The sequence below is a fragment of the Mandrillus leucophaeus genome, unplaced genomic scaffold (genome assembly GCF_000951045.1).
Source record: "Mandrillus leucophaeus isolate KB7577 unplaced genomic scaffold, Mleu.le_1.0 Scaffold951, whole genome shotgun sequence".
NCBI lineage: Eukaryota > Metazoa > Chordata > Mammalia > Primates > Cercopithecidae > Mandrillus > Mandrillus leucophaeus.
Window position 1 is genome coordinate 355,152 of NW_012110375.1, and position 22,511 is coordinate 377,662.

The window sequence follows — 22,511 nt, forward strand, 5'->3', positions numbered from 1 at the left end:
TCTCTACAAAAAATAAAAAAAAGTAGTCAGGTGTAGTGGGCACACGCCTGTGATCCCAGCTACTCAGGAGGCTGAGGTGGAAGGACAGCTTGAGCCCAGGAGTTTGGGGTTACAGTAAGCTATGAGCTATGATCTATATGATCTATGATTGTGCCACTGTACTCTATCTAGCTTGAGTGACAGCAAGACCCTGTCTCAAAAAAAAAAAAAGATAAATGAATTCCTCAAAGAATCACAGCAAGTAAGTCATAGGAATAGAAAGTTCTCCAGAATATCAAACAAAATTAGAATCAAATCACTTTAAAGCACTGAATAGAAACCTTAAGAATCTTATCTAAATGAATAATACCAATGTATCATATTTTTCTTCAGAATAAATATGTGATTTCACCTGGTAAGTACCAACCACTACTATCACTCATCACAGGTATTTCACAAAAAGGCCAATAGCGTAACCCTCTGAACCTTAAACTTTGTCCTATGTTATGATGACTTGTGAAAATAAAATGACATGATGTTTTTAAATATCATAAAGAATTTGTTTCTTTTAAAAAAGAATACAGAAAATAAATGAAAAGGATTGCCATCTATAGACTATCCATCAGATTAATTCCGAAACAGGCTTTTAAGAAGAAAACAACTGTTGACTAAAATTATATACTAACAATAGTTTAATGAAAAGCGTGGCTAAACCAGGCACAGAGGCTCATGCCTGTAATCCCAGCACTGTGGGAGGCCAAGGCAGGCAGATCACCTGAGGTCAAGAGTTGGAGAACAGCCTGGCCAACATGGTGAAACCCTATCTCTACTAAAAATACAAAAAAAGGCCAGACATGGTGGCTCATGCCTGTAATTCCAGCATTTTGGGAGGCCGTGGCGGGTGTATCACGAGGTCAGGAGTTCGAGACCAGTCTGGGCAACATGGTGAAACCCCGTCTCTACTAAAATTACAAAAATAAGCCAGGTGTGGTGGCGGGCACCCGTAATCCCAGCTACTCGGGAGGCAGGAAAATCGCTTGAAACCGGAAGGCGGAGGTTGCAGTAAGCAGAAATCGCGCCACAGCACTCCAGCCTGGGCGAAAGAGCAACTCAGTCTCAAAAAAAAGTTAAAGAAAAAAAAAAGCATGGTTAGTCAGTCTAACAATATAACATTTGCTATCTTTATAAATCAGCAAACCACTGACTTCATGTCTAAGTACTGCTTAAACATTTCCTACCCCATGGCAAAAAAATAACTCTTACCCTACATACAAGTCGCATCCCTTCTATATCTTCAGATGAGAGTAATTTAATCTGAGAAGTACCTTTAAGAGCCTGTTCGGATTCTGACATTCCTAGAATGAAAAACCGGTAAGTAAAACCAAAATGAATGCAAAAATGTAATATTTATTTGCATAATTATATACCTGTGGCATAAAAACAGTAGTCTGTTTCACACAACAGTAATTCATAATTTGGGATGGTCTAGGTTAGATTTTTTTAAAAAACATTTTCAACATCAAAGGGAAACTTGCTAAACCAATTAAAGAAAAAATTATAAAGGATAAATTTTCAGACCTATTAGAAATCAGCCAATACTTATGGAGTACTTATTATATGCCAGGCAGTATGATAATCAAACTCAGTAAATGATACACATATGAAAAGTACCATAGAATTTACAAATAACTTTCATAATCATCTCATGAAGCAACTATACACCAACAACTGATGAATTAATTACACTATTTTCTGAAACAGGAACCAAAGCAAGCGTTTTTCAAATTCCAGTTTGTGACCTTTTATTGGGCTACACTTAACATTTTTTAAAAGTAAATAAATGGGATAGAAAATATTAGAACGGCATAACAAAGTATTATACTTGTATTATAAGGAGTAGGAATAAGTGCTGCCATTAAATCTTTGTTAATTTATATACACATACAAAGATCATGCTATAAAAGTCATTTCCAACTTCAAAAAGTTTTAAAACTATTGCTCTAAAAATCTTCACAAATAAAATTTGTTAACTTACAGTTTTACATACATGAAAAGTAATAAAGCCAGGGTAGCAATTAACTCAAAATCTAACAAAAATAGTGTCATCAACTAATCTTATTTACAAGTACTAATGGAAAAATTCCAAATAAAATATTAACAAACAGAATCCAAAAAAACACAATACATCAGGATGCAAGTGAGATTCGTACCAGAAGGCAGGGAGAGTTCAATACTGGCAAATCTATTAATCCAATTCATCATTCATAAATTAAGAAAGTAAAAGTAAATAATAATCTAGAAGGAAAGTTAATTCTGATAACATGGCCAGCTACCACCTTGACATGATAAATATAAATCTCAAACTGAGAACCAACATCACAGAATGCCCGCTATCGGCACTATTATTTAACACCTGGCAATACTAGCAGATGAAATTAACAAGAGGAAGAAATAAGACATATAAAACTAGAAAGGAAAGGACAAAATTCTTATCATTTTCAGATATGATTAAATATCTCTAGAACAGAAGAATCACCTGGTAAATGACCAGAAATAAGAATTCAGCAAGTTGGCATACTGTAAGACAAATTTATCAAAATCAATAACTTTCCCATGTACAAATAATGAGCTAAAAAATACAGAAGCTATTATGTACAAAAACAACTAAAAAGATAAAGTACCCAGGAATAAATTTAACAATAAAATCCCTACATAAAGAAAATCTGAAAACCCAACTGAAAGACATAAAAGGAGTCAAATAAAATTTTAAAAACATACCCTGTTCCTGGACAAGAAGACTCAATATTGTAAAGATGTCAATTCTTCCAAAATTAATCTATAAATTTAATACTATCCCAATAAAAAAAAGTCAACAGGATAATTTTGAGAACCAGACAAGCTGATTCTAAATTTCACATGGAAAAACAAACATGCAAGAATAGCCAGGAAAATTCTGAAAAAGAGGAAAGGTAGGGGCAACAAGGCCTACCAAATTTTAAACATTATATAGCTAGGATAATTAAGAGTTTGGCAGTGGTACATGATTAGACAAATAGGTTAGTGAAACAGAACAGAATCCAGAAACAGACCCAAAGACATGTGAGAACATAACACATCAATATAGGTTGCACTTCAAATCAGTAAGGAAAGGCTGATTTTTTTAAATAATTGGTTTTAAATAATAACCAGGTATTCTTCCGAGAAAAAAAAATTAAGTTGCATCCCTATTTAACTCCTTATACCAAGTAAGTTTCAGATCTATAAATGATTTTTATCATACATAAAAAAGACTGAAACCATAAAAATGCTGGAAGAAAACATAGGAATATATATTTTATAACTTCTGCACCAAAACGTCTTTCTAGGTCATAAAGCCATACACACTGTAAAATAAAACACTGATAAATTTCACTATGTTAGGATACTCAAAGTCTGTAATAAATGTTATGACAAAACATAAACAGTCAATTGGAAAAAAAGTTTTAAAAACATACATCAAAAGGTTATGTTTGTTAATATACCAAGAACATTTATAAATCAATATGGAAAAAACTAGTACTCTAACAGGGAAAAAAGCTTAAGGATATGAATAAACATTACAAAAGGGAAGAAAATATAAATGACTTTAATATATGAAAAGATGCTCAACCTTACTCATAATTTTAAAATGCAGATTAAAATAATAGCAAAATAACATTTTTTGTCTTTCAGATTAGCAAAGATCATAAAGCTTTGTAACACACTATGCTGGGGAAAAATACAGCAGAAAAGAGACATCTATGTATTTTTAATGGAAGTAACAACTGGAAAAATCTCTGAAATTTGTAATATCTCTCAAAATCAAAAATGTATGTATCCTTTGATCCCGCTATTTTAGATTATCAACCTATAGAAATACTCTTGACACATGGACAAAGATATAAATATAAGAGTAGTTACTGCCGTCAAATTGCAATAAGCAAAAACCTCGAAATGCTCTAAACATTCATTAGTAGGAGCCTGGCTTACGAAATATGATACATCCACATAACCGAATACTTCATTCACTAAAAAGGAGGTGGCTTTATATGACACATTTGTAAGACATATTAAGCGAATACAGCAAAGTAAAAAGGTATATATAATTTTTTCTATTTGTGTATAGATGGCAGGGACAGGGTCCTAATGTGCTTACACATATAGAATAGTTCTGAAAAGTTCTGTATATAAAGGGGAATAGCAGTTACCTCTAAGGCCTAGAACTTACTTTCACTGCATAACATTTGTTAGAATTTACCTTGTCTATGCTTGTTTTTCTTAAATACAAGCTAATACTACATTTAAGATTAAATAGAAAAATAATGAAATTATACATCCTCAACAGTATGCTATCATTTAGACTATCTTTCCCTTAAATTTTTCTGAAATAGTAGGGTTTAACTAAAATTTTAAAATGATAATCATAAGAATGTACGTAATACAGTTCCCCACTTCTTAGAGAACAAAGCAAAGATAGCTTAACTTGGTAGATAAAACCACACAAAATTGCTGAGAGTTGATCCTCTTTGACATGCAAAATCAGTAATTTCACAAAGTCTAAATTAATTATGTGTACAGGCCCTAAGGTCAGAGACTGTTCCACTGACCTGTGTTGCAAATTACCTATCTTCGCTGGGTGTCTCAGTATCATTATCTATAAAAATGGAGAAGACAACAGAACCTACCTCAGCAATGTTGAAAGTGTTAAATGTAGTAACACGTGCAAAGAACTTAGCACAGTGCCTGACACACAGTTAAGCAAAAATAAGTATCAGTTATTATTAGAGAACCATCATCATATCATTCTCATCATTACTATCACTATCACCACTATTACTACTTCTGTTAATGTTACAGTCCAAAGTCTTTAGTTACGCATTCACTCAGGTCTCTACCATCCGCTTTTACCTAAATAGATATTGTTTAATTTAGACAGGAGGGAATATTAAAATTAAAACTGTTTTTTAGTAAGTCTAGAAGTTGTTATAACAACATAAAATACAGTATTATTTTAAATATAGTCTTTAACAGCTACATAGTGCTTTCAGAGGTAGGTAGATTTCTACTGGGGGGGCAAGAATCTTTAATTATCTTTAATGTTCTAATGCTGCTTGAAAACACATTTATTAGAAGTCCAGCACTGAAAAATTTCTGCAAGAAAAGCATTCCTTCCCTTTGCAGTAGTCATCAACATAGCAGAGCTTACCTAAGGGATGATCGGCATAATCTGGTCTTTGAATATAACTTGGCACTGGCCTTGTTGGCATCTAAAAACATCAAAGAAGTTAGTTAAAACTGATTTACCAACAAAAAATAAATAGAACTGGGGAGAAAAAAAGTCCATTCAAAAGTTTTTAAAAGTTTTAAATGGCACCTTAAATATTATAACAGATATATATTTCATTAATATTATGCTTTACTTTTCCTAGTGGTAATGCCACCCCTTTCACAGGGTATTTTAGAAAGGGGGAAAGTGGTCAAGGCCATTAAGGATTTAAAATTAGACAGAGACTAATAACAAGACACCCATGTTATTCCAAAGAAATTGGCAAGCTGACAACAATAAAATCATGTCTCAAAGTAAATATATACCAACATGTTTCTAGTCATTATCTCTGGGAGGCAGAATTAAGAAGATTTTGTTATGTTTTTCCTATTTTTCCAAATTTTAAAGATTAAAGATGTATTCCTTTTATAAAAAAAAATCATCAGTAAAGAGAATTTAAATATTTAAGGGTGACAAATAGATTTCAACTTGAATGAATGCTTACATTAAAACTCCGACTCTTATCCGCCAAGAATAGAGGAAGCGAAAAGAGTGGCAGAAAAGCCATATCTAAATTAAGGGAGAAATATATCATAATAAAATAATTTTAGAAAAGTGTAATACAGTCAGTCCTCCATACCTCCTGGTTCCGCATCTGTTGATGCACTATCCGTGATACGGAAGGTTGACTTTAAGGAACTTGAGCATCAGTGGATTTTGGAAACTGTGTGGGAGTGAGGATGCCCTAGAACCAATCATCCATCGATATCAAGGGACGACTATACACACTACCATCATGCCAGCAACAAAATATCTATTCCACCTTAGCCCACGCTTCTTTTTAAAAGTTTTACCTATTTCATCTAATTTTTTTCCCACTTCTTCCATGATTGCCAAACTAACAGCTCTCAAATGATGTACCATAAGAGCTTTAGAGCTAAAATGCAAGTTCCTTTGTAAACTCAATCCTGATTATATGATTCACTATAGTATCATTTTTGGAAAATTCAAAATTGGAATGTTAAGATTTTATTACCTTATTTACTCACCAGTGGATAATGTGGTCTGAGTTTACCAGTATATCGATAACCTGCCCATGGGTCAGTATTAATATCACCTTCCACAGTCCAGGAAGACACTTCTCGCTTTGCCTTTTCATCCTCTGGGAGACGGAAGAATAGATGCGAGAGGAAAGAAGAGAAGGAGGGAAAGGAATGTTTCAGTTGTCAAGCTAGTGAGCAGCAGCATACTTTGAATATCTCTTGTTTAAAACCAAGCCAACAAGCCCAGGCATAAAAATCCACCAAACTTCTACCCTAACCTAAATCACCAAAGCAACTGCTTTACTGCCATATTCAAAAACCCTTATAACTCCTTTTCGAAGATCTAAGGTCTTAGAAGGAAAAAACTCCATGTAAACATATACTACGTTTTCACATAATATCGAACAGGAACAGCCCATACACAGCTTTCCTAATGCATTCTTGCCACATCAATTTATAGAAAACCCATTTTAAAATATGAAGCCCTAGTAAAACCTACCCAACTGAGATCAGATGTTACAAATGAATTATGCTCTTACTAAAAGAACACATCCTAAGTAATCCCAAAGCAACTTTAAAATAAAAAATAATTATTTCTCACAAAGCTGATCAATGGCTTTCAAGTCAGTATTTCAATTCACTTGGAAAACTTTATGATCCTCATTTGCCTCTTTTCAGAAATGGGGTAAAGGAAAGAGGTAGGAAAAAGGCAAAGACAAGGGAGGGAACAATCTGTTGAAAGTTCAGCAGAAAAATTAAGAATCACATCCATGCACACAATCCTGTCAGTTATTAATCTACATGTGCTGACTGAAATATACACAAGAATTCTACTCACACAGAAGACCCTCTTTGGTGCCTGTGATGTCAACACACTGGCTGCACCTGTTATCCACATAGTAAAATAAAACTACAAACCTAAGACTTTAAATAGCAGGAATACAAGTCCCTCGTGGACCAAGTATTGGCCTAAACACCTCCCAGTGCACTCAGACCTTTTCCTGATTATTGTCATTCTACCATAGGTATTAAAAGTCAAACCTCAAACTGATTTTAGAAGTGTCTGAAAGAAATAAAAATAAAACTCCCCTCTTAAAAAATCTATTTAAAATACAAAATGAAGGAAACTAGATGTAATCATAAAATGTTAAAGTTAGAGAAGATCTTAAAGACAATCTAGTGTTGTTTCTTTATTGTACGTATGAGGAAACAAAGACTGTGTGGTTCACATAGCTGTGACACAAGAATGCCAGCCCCAGTCCAGTACTCTTAAAGAGCATGTGGCTAACTTTGGAAAGGCCCTTAAGGTACAATTGACAAGAATGCAAAAATATAGAAAATCCATTCATATTACTTTGGAAGAGAATATATTTATACTATTACATATAAAGGAATAGAAAGATACTGTGCTACTGAATTTTAAAATAAAGATACCATGCTACTGAATTTTAAAATATCTTTCTCCCCTCTGGAATTCCAAAAAGTCACTGTGAATGTTAATATCAATGGGAAAACTTTCTCATCACAGGACAAAAACAAACTTCATCCACTGCTACTTGGGTCAAACATGACAGAAAACAGTTTGAAATGGGGACCAACTGAGCCTGCTTCAGCTATGAAGTGCATCAAGTGATTTTGTCTGAAACATGAACCTCAAAAATAATTTTCTCCCAAAACCCAGGAGAGAACAGCAATCAAGACGCAGGCTTTTTGCACTAGCATACTCCTGGGCAGGGAACAGGGAGAAGGTGAGGGTGTAAAAATCTTTTAAAGCTTCCTGTTGATCTGGATTTTACCCTTCCACAGTTTATATTCAAAAGAGAATTTAGGTCCAGGAGCAGCAGCTCAGGCCTGTAATCCCAGCACTTTGGGAGTTCAAGGTGGGTGGACTACTCGAGCTCAGAAATTCAAGACCAGCTTGGACAACATGGAAAAACCCATCTCCACAAAATATATGAAACTTAGCTGGGCATGGTGGCACATGCCTGTAGTCCCAACTACTCAGAAGGCTGAGGTGAGGTAGAAGGATTGCTCAAGCCCAGGAGGTTAAGGCTTCAGTGAGCCGTGATTGCACCACTGCACTCCAGCCTGGGCAACAGAGGAACACTGTCTCAAAAAAAAAACTAAAACAAACAAATAGTATAACCCAAAACTACCATGACAACTAAAGTTGAATATCACAAGTTCTTCTCTCATCTCTAGGTATAATTTGCTTAACGGAAATTCACGCTTGAAAAGAAAATTCGTTTACATTTTAGGATCAATTAGCCTTAGGTGCTAACCACATAATAGACCATTAATAAATCTGAATTGAGCTGATGATGGTAGCACAACTGCATAATAACTAAACTTTTTGAAAAGACCGTACAACAGGACAGTATAAATAAACATTTGTAAGCTGTCTTCCAAACATTACAATGCAACAGTCCCAGGTAAAATGCAGGTAGTGTCATATGTACATGATACATGCAAGGTCTGGCCCAAAGTTCATCACAGTCAGGCTTTGTTCTTTAAAAAGTTGTATGCAGGCTGCTTCCTCTGGTCAGCTGACACAAAATAACTAAACATGTCTAAGCTTTGCATGGGACAGGATTTTCTGATCAAAATTCTGACTCAAGTCTTCCAGATATGATAATTAGTTTTTGAGTACTTACTATGTATGGTACACATGCTAAGCACTTCTCATGGATTTGCTTATTTAATCCTCACACAAACCTGTGATTCCAGCATCTTGGAGGTGAGACTTAGAGTAACCCATGGTCACAAAGTTTGGTGGAGCCAGTTTAAGACATTACATAACACCTTCTCTCTGTAATCCAAAAATCAGGCACACTAGTGTGAATGGGTAGGGGAGTGGAAGAAAAAGTATCACTTTGAGTTATTTTATTAATTGCAGGGTTTTTTGTTTTGTTCTGTTTTTTCTTTTTTATTTTTTTTATTGAGATGGAGTGTTGCTCTGTCACCCAGGCTGGAGTGCAGTGGTGCAATCTTGGCTCACTGCAAGCTCCGCCTCCCTGGTTCACGCCATTCTCCTGCCTCAGCCTTCCGAGTAGCTGGGACTACAGGGGCCCACCACCACGCCCGGCTAATTTTTTTGTATTTTTAGTAAAGATGGGGTTTCACACTGTTAGCCAGGATGATCTCATCTCCTGACCTCGTGATTCGCCCGCCTCGGCCTCCCAAAATGTGGGATTACAGGTGTGAGCCACTGTGCCTGGCCTAAATGCGGTTTTTATACCTTAATTTTGACTATTCAAGATACTTGTCAAATTCTTCCACCTTCACTTCAGGAACATGAGAAACAAACACACTGAATATGCCAGTGATACATTAAAAAGTGTACAGTAATACAGTCTTGAGATGTGAAATGCTACAACTTCTACAGATCATACTAAAAGTAAACGCTGCTTAAGGTACACTGTGACAGAAGATACAATATAAAAAACATGCACCCAAGAATCAGCATTATGTGCTTTTAATTAAGAACTTTACCATCTGAATGGTCTTTACTATGACAAGTTAAAAAAAAAAAAACTACCTGAGTCATTTAACTCGCTTGAAAATTTCCTAATGCCTGCATTAAAAGATTAAGCTTCTATGATTAAGCAAACTCCAGATCCAGATGTTCCAGTGGTGAATTCTATCAAACATTTAAAAAAGAAATAATATTAATTCTATATAATCTCTTCCAGAAAATAGAAGTGGGAAATATATCCCATTTTATTTCATGAGTCCAGAATTGCTTCAATACCAAAACCAAATATATTAAAAGCAAATTATAGATCAATATATCCCATATGAATATTAATCAGACATCAGTAGACACTACACTTAAAAAAAAAAAAAAACCTAACTACATCATCTTCATGACAAGAAATGCTTGCTATGTGTTATCTCACTATCGTTTCTTGGACTGAAGTACTAAATTTAAAGATGCACTGGTTCCTTCCTAGCGCAACACTGTGTTTCCCCAATGCTTTTCTCGATACTCTTCTTGTCTCTGGAGATCACCCTTCTCCACACCATTCCCTCCTCTAGGACTGTCACTCAACGTTTACTGTAGTCAACTTATTAGGGTATGAAAGATACGGAGCTAGCCACCTGAGGATGATCTCTATCCACCATAGCCAAAGGGATTAAATACAGCAGGCTTATCCACCGAAAAAAGTTATCCCAAAAGATCCAAGAGAGCAACAGCTACAAGATGGCACCATATTAAACACTAGAGATATAAGTAAAATGTAAATAGCCTAAATCCAGTGTTGTAATAATTACCTTCTTTTTATATAGGGAACACCTGCTGTTTATTCCCTTGTAGTGTCAATCAAAAGGAAATAGCCCTTCCCTTAAATATCCAGTATTGAAGAAATAGGCACACATCAATGAGTTAGCAAATCTGACAGGCCCATTATAGGCTTTTTTACTAACATACTGTTTAACCTCAACCCTTTATTACTTACCAATGCTTTAACTTCCTGGATACAAAATGCTAATAACTGGCTCAAAGAGTTCTGCAAAATACCTAACACATTAGAAATATAGGATGTATGTAATGCATGAATGAATAAAGTTAAGTGAGATTACTTAAATCCATCTCTAAACTTTGACAGAGGTAACAAATCAACAAGTCCTATCTTTTATGCGTTGATAAACTTACACTGAGTCACATCATTTTTCCTCATCTCTAACCACATTTCTCCCACAACAACCTAGCACGTCCATTAAATGTAGATGTTGCTTTATACAACCACAGAAAATTTATCTTTTTCACATCTGTAGTTCCCTGTTCCTTCAAATGGTGGTTTGGCTGACCTCAATTAGATTTGTTTTGGTAAAAACAAACTACATTCAAACTCCATTAAATCAGCTAACTCCTAAAAAAAAAAAAAAAAAAAACACAAGTAGATGAATATAAGACACCAAGATTACGTATGTAGAAACAGAAACCTTATACCAAGAACCATGTAAATAAATAGCCACGTTATTTCCCACTTCCAATTAAATCAAGCTTTGATCCATCAGGATGGCAATGCTATACAGAACAGAAAGCCCTTGTCAACTTTCAGGCAACTGTGACAGGTTTTCTTAGACCAGCCACACTAATGACGTGAATTTACAGGATAAATTAGCTGGAGCAAAAAAGGCTATGTGAATTTCAGCTACATCACAGTGGCTGACAGTAATAGCTAAAAAGCTGCTAATAGTTTTACTTTGTGGTACTACACACAAAATTTCAAAAAAGAAAATTAAACGTTAGACTGCAGGTAGTAACATTAAAACACCAAAAAACAAAGTAATATAGTTTTGAGTAGAAAAAGCAATACAAATTGAAACTAAAAGAAACCAAAAGGGATCTGGTTAAATGAAGCCAAATCACTCACATAAGCCCTGACTACTATATGCAAACACTTCCAGCAACACAAGAAGGTGTCAAAAGATTAGAGTATCATCAGGTGTGGCTCAAGTAAGATCCATCTATACTAACAACTATCTCATATTTTCATGTTAAATATGTAAAACAAGATTAAGATATTATTCAGACATATTTTATTTGCATTACATATCACAAAGAATTTAAAATATGTCATAATTCTAGTATTCAGGATTACACTTTCAGAACTTTCAAATATACACCTTCAGAACTGGAAGAATTCTTATTTTCTGGCACAAATGCCACTTCTAAGACAAATGGTATAAAAATTTGTGATTGTACTTACTTGCTTTCTTATGTAGTAACTTGTGAGTAGCCCAACTTCCTTTAAAACATTCCTAAAAGAACAAAAAAGGAAATTAGTGTCAGGCCTTCCTTAATGAGAAACATTTTAAGGAATATTGTATATAAGCAAGAGTTACTATAAACTATTTGCAAAAATCAAGACCTATAACTTTGCAAAATAAATATTTGGAAAAAATTAAGAAATGACACCTGTTCAATATTCACTTCAAAAAGCAACCTAAACTTTACTTCAAATAAGCAAGGAACATTAGGCTAAATGTTATATAGTAGTCATAGTTATATTTCAATTTTATGTCAACAAATTATTCTGAAGTATTTCAAAAGAATCATTAGACAACCAATCACACACTGAAAAAAATTGGAAGAAAATTTTTGCAGATTCTTTTATTTACAGTAGTTAGGTTGCAAATCAGTCATACACACACACACTAAAATCACCCATGTGAGTAGTTACTATGTGACACAGCCCTGAGGCCATAAGCTGTGTGAGGGAAGGGATGGTATTAAAGTTTACCACTATTGCCCAGAGCCAAGCAGAGTGCCTGGTTCTGCTAGGGTTTCAGTAAATGCTTGACTGAATGATCAGAATTAATAACTAGAAAAGACTTTTCATTTAGGAAAAAATGTTCATGTAACATATTTCAGACACTAGTAAGAAGTGACAAACTAGGAAAATGAATTAAAGTAATTAATTGAATTCAAGTAAGGAACTCAAGTAATAAAGGAAAAGAATAATTCAACCAGACATAGACTTTATGTTTTGAGGTTGATGGCTTCTCCTTCAAAGAGTTCAAAGTTACGCAAATAAATTATTAAAAATTCTAAGAAAATTCACAAAGTCCTACAGATGTTTTATCTTTGTAGACATAAAACTAGTAAGACATGGACAAGAAGAAAGCCAAGAAAAAAAAAAAACACAGAAAAAAAAAATCCCCAGGACTATGTAGTTAATCAAATCATATTACACTAAAGCTGCCTTCTGTAAAGGCTTGCCCAAGGGACTCTGAAAGATTAGTTTCCCCATCCTTGACTAGAATCTTCACTACTTTCTCTTTATTCTTCCTGTAGCCTCCACAGCCGGCAACAGTTAAGTGAAGAAAATCCAGGTCATCCCTATCTCTACAGCCTACAACCTAAACAGATTCCAAATGTATAAAAAGGTATCTACAACATTAGAGATTTTTCAGTTTTGAAGCTAAAACCGAGCTCAGTCTTTTGGGGAGATTGGGTTAGTCTGGTAAGCAGAACAATGGCACCTCAAAAATGTCCATGTCATATTCCTCAGAATCCAAGGAATGTGTAAATATGTTAGGTTATATGACAAAAGGTGGGGGGTTGACCTCTCGTCCCTTCTCTGAGTTTTCATTAACTGAATTCATACTGCAGCAAGAAAGACTAAAGTCTGTCAACACACCTGGAAGGACTCTTCACAAACCATGTGTGTTCTGCAGGCCTAAAAGACTGTCCCAGGCCACTTGTCCTTCAAGCCCATTGAGTTCCCCCCTAAAAATCATTTACAATCCCCATAAAAACATCCACATTTCCCCATCTCCTTTTCCCCTAAGAACTAGGGTATAAGCATCTGTACCCCAGTGGGTTATTAGACATTCTGTGATTCTCCCCCATGCACACTAATAAATTTGTATACCATTTCTCCTATTAATTTGCTTTTTGTAAGTTGATTTTTTGGCGAAACTTCAGAGGGCAAAGGGAAAATTTTCCCTTAGGTCTTCAAAGCCATCATTAACTAATATTTTGAAATTCAGCATATACATTGAAAAGTAGCTACTCAAATAGCCATGTATTCTCCTCAGAGGATTTCAGAGTGCTTTATACTTGGTTCATGAAACATCCATCAAATTCTAGCTTTTTAACAAGAGGGCTGATAGAATTATTCTCATTAAATAAGGACTTGTCTCACAAAACAGATTCATTAGCTAAGGGCTTATATTTTAAAATATATGAGCAAAAAGTAACCAAAATATTCGTAATAAATCCCTCTCACCTCCGTAAGGACACCGATTTTTCTCTTCCTTACTGGGGCCATGAGGCAACCAAGTCATGGTCTTCAACATCATTAATGTTGTCAAAACATTCCCACATCTCCTAAGAACTCTCTAAACCTAAATAATATTCCTTCCCTAAATCACAACTTCACTCTTTTTCTTCCTCTTATTCACCAGTAGAAGAGGAATACTCAAAATCCTGAAAGACTATCCATTCTCTGAAGAGTTAATTTCTGACTCCTTAACTGGGCAATCTTTCCCTCCTCATCTCTAACAAATGAACCAAAGACCTAACTAACCTAGATTTAGAGTTCCCCAGGCAAACACCACACTTCTCAATCTCTTCCCTTTGTACAACCTGACCTACCTAATCCTAACACTCACCAAACACTCACCGTTATAACTGTGTCCTCAGAAGCTTTACCCATTCCATTAGGTCTGTTTCAAATACTACTTTCTCTAAAAAATGTCCACACTTCACTCCACCCACAAGCTTAACATGTCACATGTACTTATTCAATACTCGCTGACAAGCACTTTGTCTTACTCTTTATTCTCCACTTATTTAATAACACCAAGGCATTATTATAACCAGTAGGTAAAACTTCAGTTTTCAACCCAAGACAACATGCTTTTTCTTTAGCACCAACAGGAATTTACTAAATTTAGGAGCTTATAAACCCAAAATATCTGAGACAGGCCTCAGTCACTTTAGAAAGTTTATTCTGCCAAAATTAAGGATGCACCAGTGACAGCCTCATGAGGTACTGATGACATGTGCCCAAGGTGGTCAGGGTACAGTTTGCTTTTACACATCAATCAATACATGTAAGACTTAACACTGGTTCCATCTGGAAGGGTGGGCCAACTCAAAGTGGGGAAGAAGCCTTCCAGGTGACAGGTAGATTTAAACATATTCTGACTGGCAATTGGTTGAAAGTGTTATTATCTGTAGAAAGGAATGTCTGGGTTAAGACAAGGGGTTATAGAGACCAAGGTTTTTACCATGCAGATGAAGTCTCCAGGTAACATAACAGGCTTCAGAGAAAATAGATTGTAAATATTTCTTATCAGACTCAAGGTCTGTGTTGATGCTAATGCTGGAAGGGCACGTCCAACTTCCACTTCCAGACATGGCCTGAACCAGTCTTTCAGGTCAGAGTGCCCTGGCCAAGAAGGGAGAGTCCATTCAGAATGTTGCTGGGGGCCAGGGTAGGACGGCAGTTCAAATTTTATTTTTTTTGGTTTATAAGCTAAAATGGGATAGTGTGGTTCTCAGCTCTGGCTCTTCATTAAAATCCTATGGAATGCTTTTCTTTACAAATAAATAGCCATGTTATTCCCCACTTCAAATTCTATCAGAATCTCTGGGAATTTGCTACGTAGATAATTCTTATTTATTGCCAGTACTGTGAATCACTGAAGAGGAAAAAAGTCAGAGTTAAGAGAAGGTGCTCGCATTTCATTTCTAGAACAAGTCATTTCCTACTGAAACCGCCACTACAAAATTATAACTCAAACAGTGAAAGAGATCTGACCTAACCAATTCTGTCTTGCTTCTAACCTCCAATCTGTCCTTGTTCATTCCTGGGCACAGGCCAAACTAACTTTGGGAGAAACTTATAGTTTAAAACAAGGGTCCCCAAACCCCAGGCCACAGACTACTACTGGTTAGTGGCCTGTTAGGAAGCAGGCTGCACAGCACAAGGTGAGCAGCAGATGGGCTGGCATTACCACATGACCGGGTGGAGCCTGAGCTCCACCTCCTGTCAGATCAGCAGGGGCATTAGATTCTTATAAAAGCGCACAAACTCTATTGTGAACTGCAAATGCAAGGATCCAGGTTGTACGTTCCTTATGACAATCTAATGCTTGAAGATCTGAGGTGGAACAGTTTCATCCTGAAAACATATCCCCACCACCCCCAAGTCCATGGAAAAACTGACTTCCACAAAACTTTTCCCTGGTGCCAAACAGGTTGGGAACAACTTAAAGACAATAACAGCCCTTTCCCAAACCAAATCCTTCTTCCTGGAAACCAGACTGCCTTTTTAGGACTAACAAATTAGCCAAAAGATTAGAAATTATGTTTCAGGAGTCATGCAGCTGGAGGCTACAAGATTCTGACCCTCCCCAAATCACCCCTGGGGATAACAACACTATTGTAAAACCTAAGATCAGTGCTTGAAGTATTTTGCAGACCCTTCACTTGATGGATCAGCTGCCATCATCCAGATGAGTAAACTGGCTTATGTGGTCTTGTGGCCCCTACACAGGAACTGACTCGGCATAAGAGTGAGAGGTGACAACGTGCTAGCAGCCCCTGCTCTCAGCGCCTCCTCAGCCTCAGCGTCCACTCTGGCCAAGCTTGAGGAGCCCTTCAGCCCGCGGCTGCACTGCGGGAGCCCCTCTCTGGGCCGGCGGAGGCCAGAGCCAGCTCCCTCTGCTTGTGGGCAGGTGTGGAGGGTGAGGCGCGGGTGAGAAATGGGGCTGCACACGGCGCTCACAGGCCAGCGCAAGTTCCAGGTAGGCGCAGGCTCGGCAGGCCCTGCACTAGGAGCAGCCAGCTGGTGCTGCCGGCCCCAGGCAGTGAGGAGCTTAGCACCCAGGCCAGCAGCTGCGGAGGGTACGCCGGGTCCCCCAGCACTGCCAGCCCACCCGCACCACGCTTGAATTCTCACTGGGCCTCAGCCATCTCCCCAGGGGACAGGGCTTGGGACCTGCAGCCCGCCATGCCTGAGCCCCCACGCAGTGGGCTCCCACACAGCCCAAGCCTCCCCGACAAATGCCACCCCCTGCTCGGCGGTGCCCAATCCCATCAACCGCCCATGGGCTGATGAGTGCAAGCACGTGGTGTGGGACTGGCGGGCAGCTGTGCCCACGGCCCTGGTGCAGGATCCACTAGGCGAAGCCAGCTGGGCTCCTGAGTCAGGTGGGGACTTGGAAAACTTTTATGTCTAGCCGAAAGCATTGTATATGCACCAATCAGCACTCTGTGTCCAGCTCGGGGTTCGTGGATGCACCAATCAGCACTCTGTATCTAGCTAATCTGGTGGGGACTTAGAGAACCTTTATGTCTAGCTAAAGGATTGTAAATGCACCAATCAGCACCCTGCGTCTAGCTCAAGGTTTATAAACGCACCAAAATCAGTACTCTGTGTTTAGCTAATCTAGTGGGGACTTGGAAAACTTTTGTGTCTAGCCAATGGATTGTAAATGCACCAATCAGCACTCTGTGTCTAGCTCAGGGATTGTCAGCACCCTATCAAAACGGACCAATCAGCTCTCTGAAAAATGGACCAATCAGCAGGATGTGGGTGGGGCCTGATAATGGAATAAAAGCAGGCTGCCTGAGCCAGCTAGCAGAACCCACTTGGGCCCCCTTCCACACGGTGGAAGCTTTGTTCTTTCACTCTTCCCAATAAATCTTGCTGCTACTCACTCTTTGGGTCCGCTTCGCCTTTATGAGCTGTAACACTCACTGTGAAGGTTTGCAACTTCACTCCTGAAGCCAGTGAGACCACGAACCCACCAAGAGGGACAAGCAACTCTAGACATACTGCCTTTAAGAGCTGTAACTCTCACCTCAAAGGTCTGCAACTTCACTCCTGACGTCAGCGAGACCACGAACCCACCAGAAGAAAGAAATTCCAGACACGTCCAAACATTAGAAGGAAGAAACTCCAAACACACCATCTTTAAGAACGGTAACACTCGCCTTGAGGGTCCACAGCTTCATTCTTGAAGTCAGCGAGACCAAGAACCCACCAATTCCAGACACAAGAAGATAGCTTTGACTCTCTCTGATTTCATCTCTGACCCAACCAATCAGTACTCCCGACTCACTGCCCACCCCCCCAACCAAATTATCTGTAAAAACGCTGATCCCCATGTAGCAGGAAGAGCCGCAGACAAAACCCCGCAGACAAAACCCCTCAGACACCAAGTTAAAGAAGGAAGGGGTTTATTTGGACGGGAGCATTGACAAGATTCCTGTCTCAAGAGCCAAGCTCTCCGAGTGAGCAATTCCTGTCCCTTTTAAGGGCTCACAACTCTAAGTGGGTCCATGTGAGAGTGTCGTGATCGATTGAGCAAGCAGGGGATAGGTGACTGGGGGCTGCATGCAACGGTAATCAGAATGGAACAGAACAGGACAGGGATTTTTACAATGCTTTTCCATACAATGTCTGGAATCTATAGATAACATAACTGGTTAGGTCAGGGGTTGATCTTTAACTACCAGGCCCAGGGCACAGCACCAGGCTGTCTGCTTGTGGATTTCATTTCTGCCTTTAAGTTTTTACTACTTCTTTCTTTGGAGGCAGAAATTGGGCATAGGACAATATAAGGGGTGGTCTCCTTCCTTACCCAAATGCTTGAGGAGACTGATTTGAGTAATAAAACTCCCATCTCCCACACACTGGCTCCGCATGAGTAAGTAACTCTTTCTCTACTGCAATTGCCTTGTCTTGATAAATCAGCTCTGTCTAGGCAGCGAGCAAGGTGAACCCACTGTATGGTTACACTACTTTAGCATCTATCAAATTAACCTGTGCAACTAACTCCCACCTTATTTTAGGCCCCACTGACTTGCCAAACTACAACAGCTTCACGATGTATCTCCCCATCTTGAACCTCTCTCAAATTCTTTCCTATTCCAACCCATCCTAAAGTAGTGGCTAGAATTAACATTAAATGGTTTTCATAATGTGACCACCCATAATGTGTCCTATTACCTTAAAATCCTGTATTATCTCTTTTCCACCATCTCAAATCTAACATCAATTCATGTTGATGAGAGAGTGAGGAAATAAGCACACCATACAATGTTAGCAAGAAAGCTGAGTAGTCACCTGGTAACTACAAGGATTTGCATGTATCAAGATACAACATATATATAAATACTTTCAAATACTTAATATGTAAACACATATACAAAGACAAAAAAATACTTTGACCCAGTAGCTCAATTCCAAATAGTTTAACCAAAGGAAATAATCTGACAAATGAGCAAAACATACGCAACTTAATGCTCACTAGCATTACTTATAATTGTGAAAAATTAAAGAGAATTCAGATATACATCAATATAAAATAGGTTAAATTACGATTTAATCGTGCAAATGAATCTATGCAGTTATTAGAATCTATGCAGTCATTAGACCTAATGAAATTAGGTCGTGCTGCTCTTGTCAGTCAACATGGAGGCAGAAGAATCGGAGAAGGCCGCAACAGAACAAAGGCACTGGAAGGGACAAACCAGACACTAGATGCAGAGGAGGAACAGGAGGAATCCAAAGAAAAGGCCTGTGGCAACAAGAAGCAGGTAGTGCCAGGTATTGTGTACCTGGGCCATATTCCACCACACTTCCAGCCCCTGCACATCAGCAACCTTCTTAGCACCTGTGGTGAGGTCAGACGCGTTTTCTTTCAGGCTGAGGACTGGTTCATGAAATGTAAGAAGAAGGCAGCAGCAGCCATGGGAGGGAAAAAAAGCAGTCCTACAGCAAGGACTACAACGAGGGATGGGTGGAGTTCCGTGACAAGCACAGAGCCAAGAGCGTGGCGGCCAGTCTACACAACACGCCTATGGGTGCCTGCAGGTGTAGCCCCTTCCATTATGACCTATGGAATCTGGAGTACTTGCACCATTTCACCTGGTCCCACCACAGCGAGCGCCAGGTACACAGGCAGACAGCGCCTGAGAGCGGAGGTCCCTCAGGCCAAGTGTGAGACCGTCTTCTATCTTCAAAGTGTGGAATGGGGACAACGCTTTTTTGCTGCTGATGGGGACCTTGTTCACCCAGATGGCTCCTGGACGTTTGCCCAGCAGCCTACTGAGCAGGAACTGACGGCCCGGAAAGCAGCACAGCCAGGGGGCGTGAATGGGCTCGCCTGGCAACTGCCCAGGACAAGACCCACTCCAACAAAGCGCTCCTGGCCAGGATATTTGGGGCCCCGCCACCCTCAGAGAGCGTGGAAGGACCTTCCCTAGTCAGGGACTCCTGAGGGCGAGGGTGGCCCCTTCCATCTCCTGGCCCCACTCTGCTTCCTGTCTACCTCATAATAGAATGATCATGACTACCCAGGTAGACATTTTATTGTGTTTCTCAGACCAGTGTCTCTGCACTGGTGAGGACCCAGTCTCACTGCTTTGGTGAGGGCCAAAACTTCCAAAAGTGGAAGTTTTGTGGGCTTCTACTATTCCCCCATCTGAACTCCTGTACATGCCTGGCTAATTCATACTGTCACAATAGCATGATTATGACTATTGCATATGCTTGTTTTGTTTGACTCTTGGCTGCCTGCTGCTATAGGGTCCTCTTAAAATCTCACTTCCTGCCCCCAGGAAGGGCCTTGTAAGGGAAGGAGAAGTTCTACAAAGTTTCTTAAATCCAGAAAGGATTTATCATTCCCCAGTTAAATGTTTGTATGTGTATATTCCAAGGCTGCCCCAACTTGTTCCGGAAGGTTGACACAAGGCTAAATGAGTCCCAGATCAGGATACATGCCATTCCTTATTTGGGAACGCCTCTGACTTCTCATCACTAACTTCCTCTTTTCTTTGTCCTCTTTCCCTTCCTATTTAGGAAAGTTTTAAATTATTAGCCAATCAAGTTAAGTTTAGAGTGTGAGGTCCCATCCCAGCCGATGGGAATGGGGCACAGCCATCGGGGATTGCATCAGGATGTAAAGGTTATAAATGTCCCCGTCTCCTTTGTCCGGTGTGCTCTCATGGCTGGACTGCTGGGGAGTGCACCCTTTCTGCAGAAAGCAAACTAGCCTTGCTGAGAGATCCTTTGTCTCGGAGTTGATTTCTTTACATCGAACTCCTGTGCCCATAAATTTCGTGGCCTGTAGAGGGACACTGTTTCCCCTCCGGTCCTTGGTCCTCTCTTGTGGGGAGGCGCCCAACCATCCTGTTGCGGCAGCCCCAGGGAGATAGCCAGGGCTTACCTGCTGCGAGGAATACATTTGGATTCTCAGCAATGCAGGGGACAAGGAGAAACTTTTAAAATCGCGGGACCAGGAGACCTCGTGCGTGAGCCAAGGTAGGAAAAACTGTTAGAAGGTGGCAAACAACTACTTTAGTGGTCCTTCCTTGAGGGAATATGTGGGATGTATGTGAGTGAATGATTGCGGTTGAGAGAAAGTGACTGTAAGACGAGTGTGGATTATCTTCAGGACAGGGAACAGAGGGGAGAAAGTTATCTCCAGGGAACTGAGAATACAGGCAATAAAGAAACTAAGACTAAAAAGGGGAAGGCTAATCCCAGGGGAAAAGGAGGAAATACATTTGAGCAGACAAGATACCTCTGAGCTGGAGGATCTGGGGGATTGAGTCTACTGGGAAAAAGTCTCACCCAATATGCGGAATACTTCTGGTAGGCCTGGAACTGGAAACCAGGTCAGAGATGAAGGAGGCAAGAAAGACTGAATCCCTCCTCATAGTCCTTTAGGACTTATGCTTACACATTGGAAAGAAAATGAAAGGACTAAACATAAGAAAAAGCAACTAATGATCAAGTATTGTTGCTTTCTGTGGACCCAAGAACCAATTTTAAATCCTGCTGTTTTCTGGCCAAAGTATGGCTCACATGAAGACTGGGTCTGCCAGCTTCTAAAACTCTATGTTAATAGCAAGAGTCCTATGTCTTCAGAAGAGATAGACTATGCCATGTGCTGGCAGCAGGGGCCAGTTTCTCTTTATCCCCTAAGGGATCTGAAGAAAGGGATGGAGGAGGGTAAAAAGAGAATATCCAGTGGGATCCCCTAAACCATCTTCCTCCATTTCTAGTCCCGCCTCCTCCTCCTCAGGCAACGGCATTCCCACCTCCTCCTCCTCAGGCTCCGTAGGCAGAAGCCTCTGATCCCTCCTTAAAAAGAGGGCTTGAGAGAGAGAGAACAATGTAGAAGGAATATTCAAAAATTTCCCTTTCCCTGCGTTTCCAAAGAGCCAGCTTTTCAGCTCTTCCCTCTAAAGGAGGTGCCACAGGGTAGGGGCGCAATTGGATTCTTGAACGCCCCTTTAACCCCCTCTGAAGTCCGAGGTCTAAAGAAAGGGCTTAAGCCTTTGCTAGATGACCCAGAGAGAGTAGTAGAGCAAACTGACCAGTTTTTAGGTCCCAAACTATATACTTGGACTGAATTAATGTCAATCCTGGGTATCCTCTTTTCCTTTTTTTTTTCCTTTGAGACGGAGTCTCGCTCTGTGGCCCAGGCTGGAGTGCAGTGGCACAATCTCGGCTCACTGCAAGCTCCGCCTCTCAGGTTCACGTCATTCTCCTGCCTCAGCCTCCCAAGTAGCTGGGACTACAGGCACCCGCCACCACACTCAGCTAATTTTTTGTATTTTTAGTAGAAACAGGGTTTCACCGTGTTAGCCAGGATGGTCTCGATCTCCTGACCTTGTGATCCGCCTGCCTCGGCCTCCCAAAGTGCTGGGATTACAGGCATGAGCC

The 22,511-nt window shown here is 39.4% G+C and overlaps 1 protein-coding gene and 1 pseudogene across 2 annotated transcripts in view; one reads left to right on the forward strand and one right to left on the reverse strand.

The window, feature by feature from the left end:
- The window catches only part of METAP1 (methionyl aminopeptidase 1), an 85,292-nt gene that overhangs the window by 21,134 nt on the left and 41,647 nt on the right, over positions 1–22,511 (reverse strand). Inside the window, exons 3-6 of the mRNA XM_011970552.1 lie at positions 12,024–12,075; positions 6,313–6,425; positions 5,204–5,264; positions 1,243–1,334 (exon numbers count right to left, since the gene is read on the reverse strand). Of these exons, the coding sequence (XP_011825942.1) occupies positions 1,243–1,334; positions 5,204–5,264; positions 6,313–6,425; positions 12,024–12,075 (318 nt within the window). The remainder of the gene's footprint in view (positions 1–1,242; positions 1,335–5,203; positions 5,265–6,312; positions 6,426–12,023; positions 12,076–22,511) is intronic.
- Positions 19,233–20,098, forward strand: LOC105532367 (annotated as a pseudogene). Its single transcript, XR_001004958.1, has one exon. The product of XR_001004958.1 is annotated as an activator of basal transcription 1 pseudogene (transcript).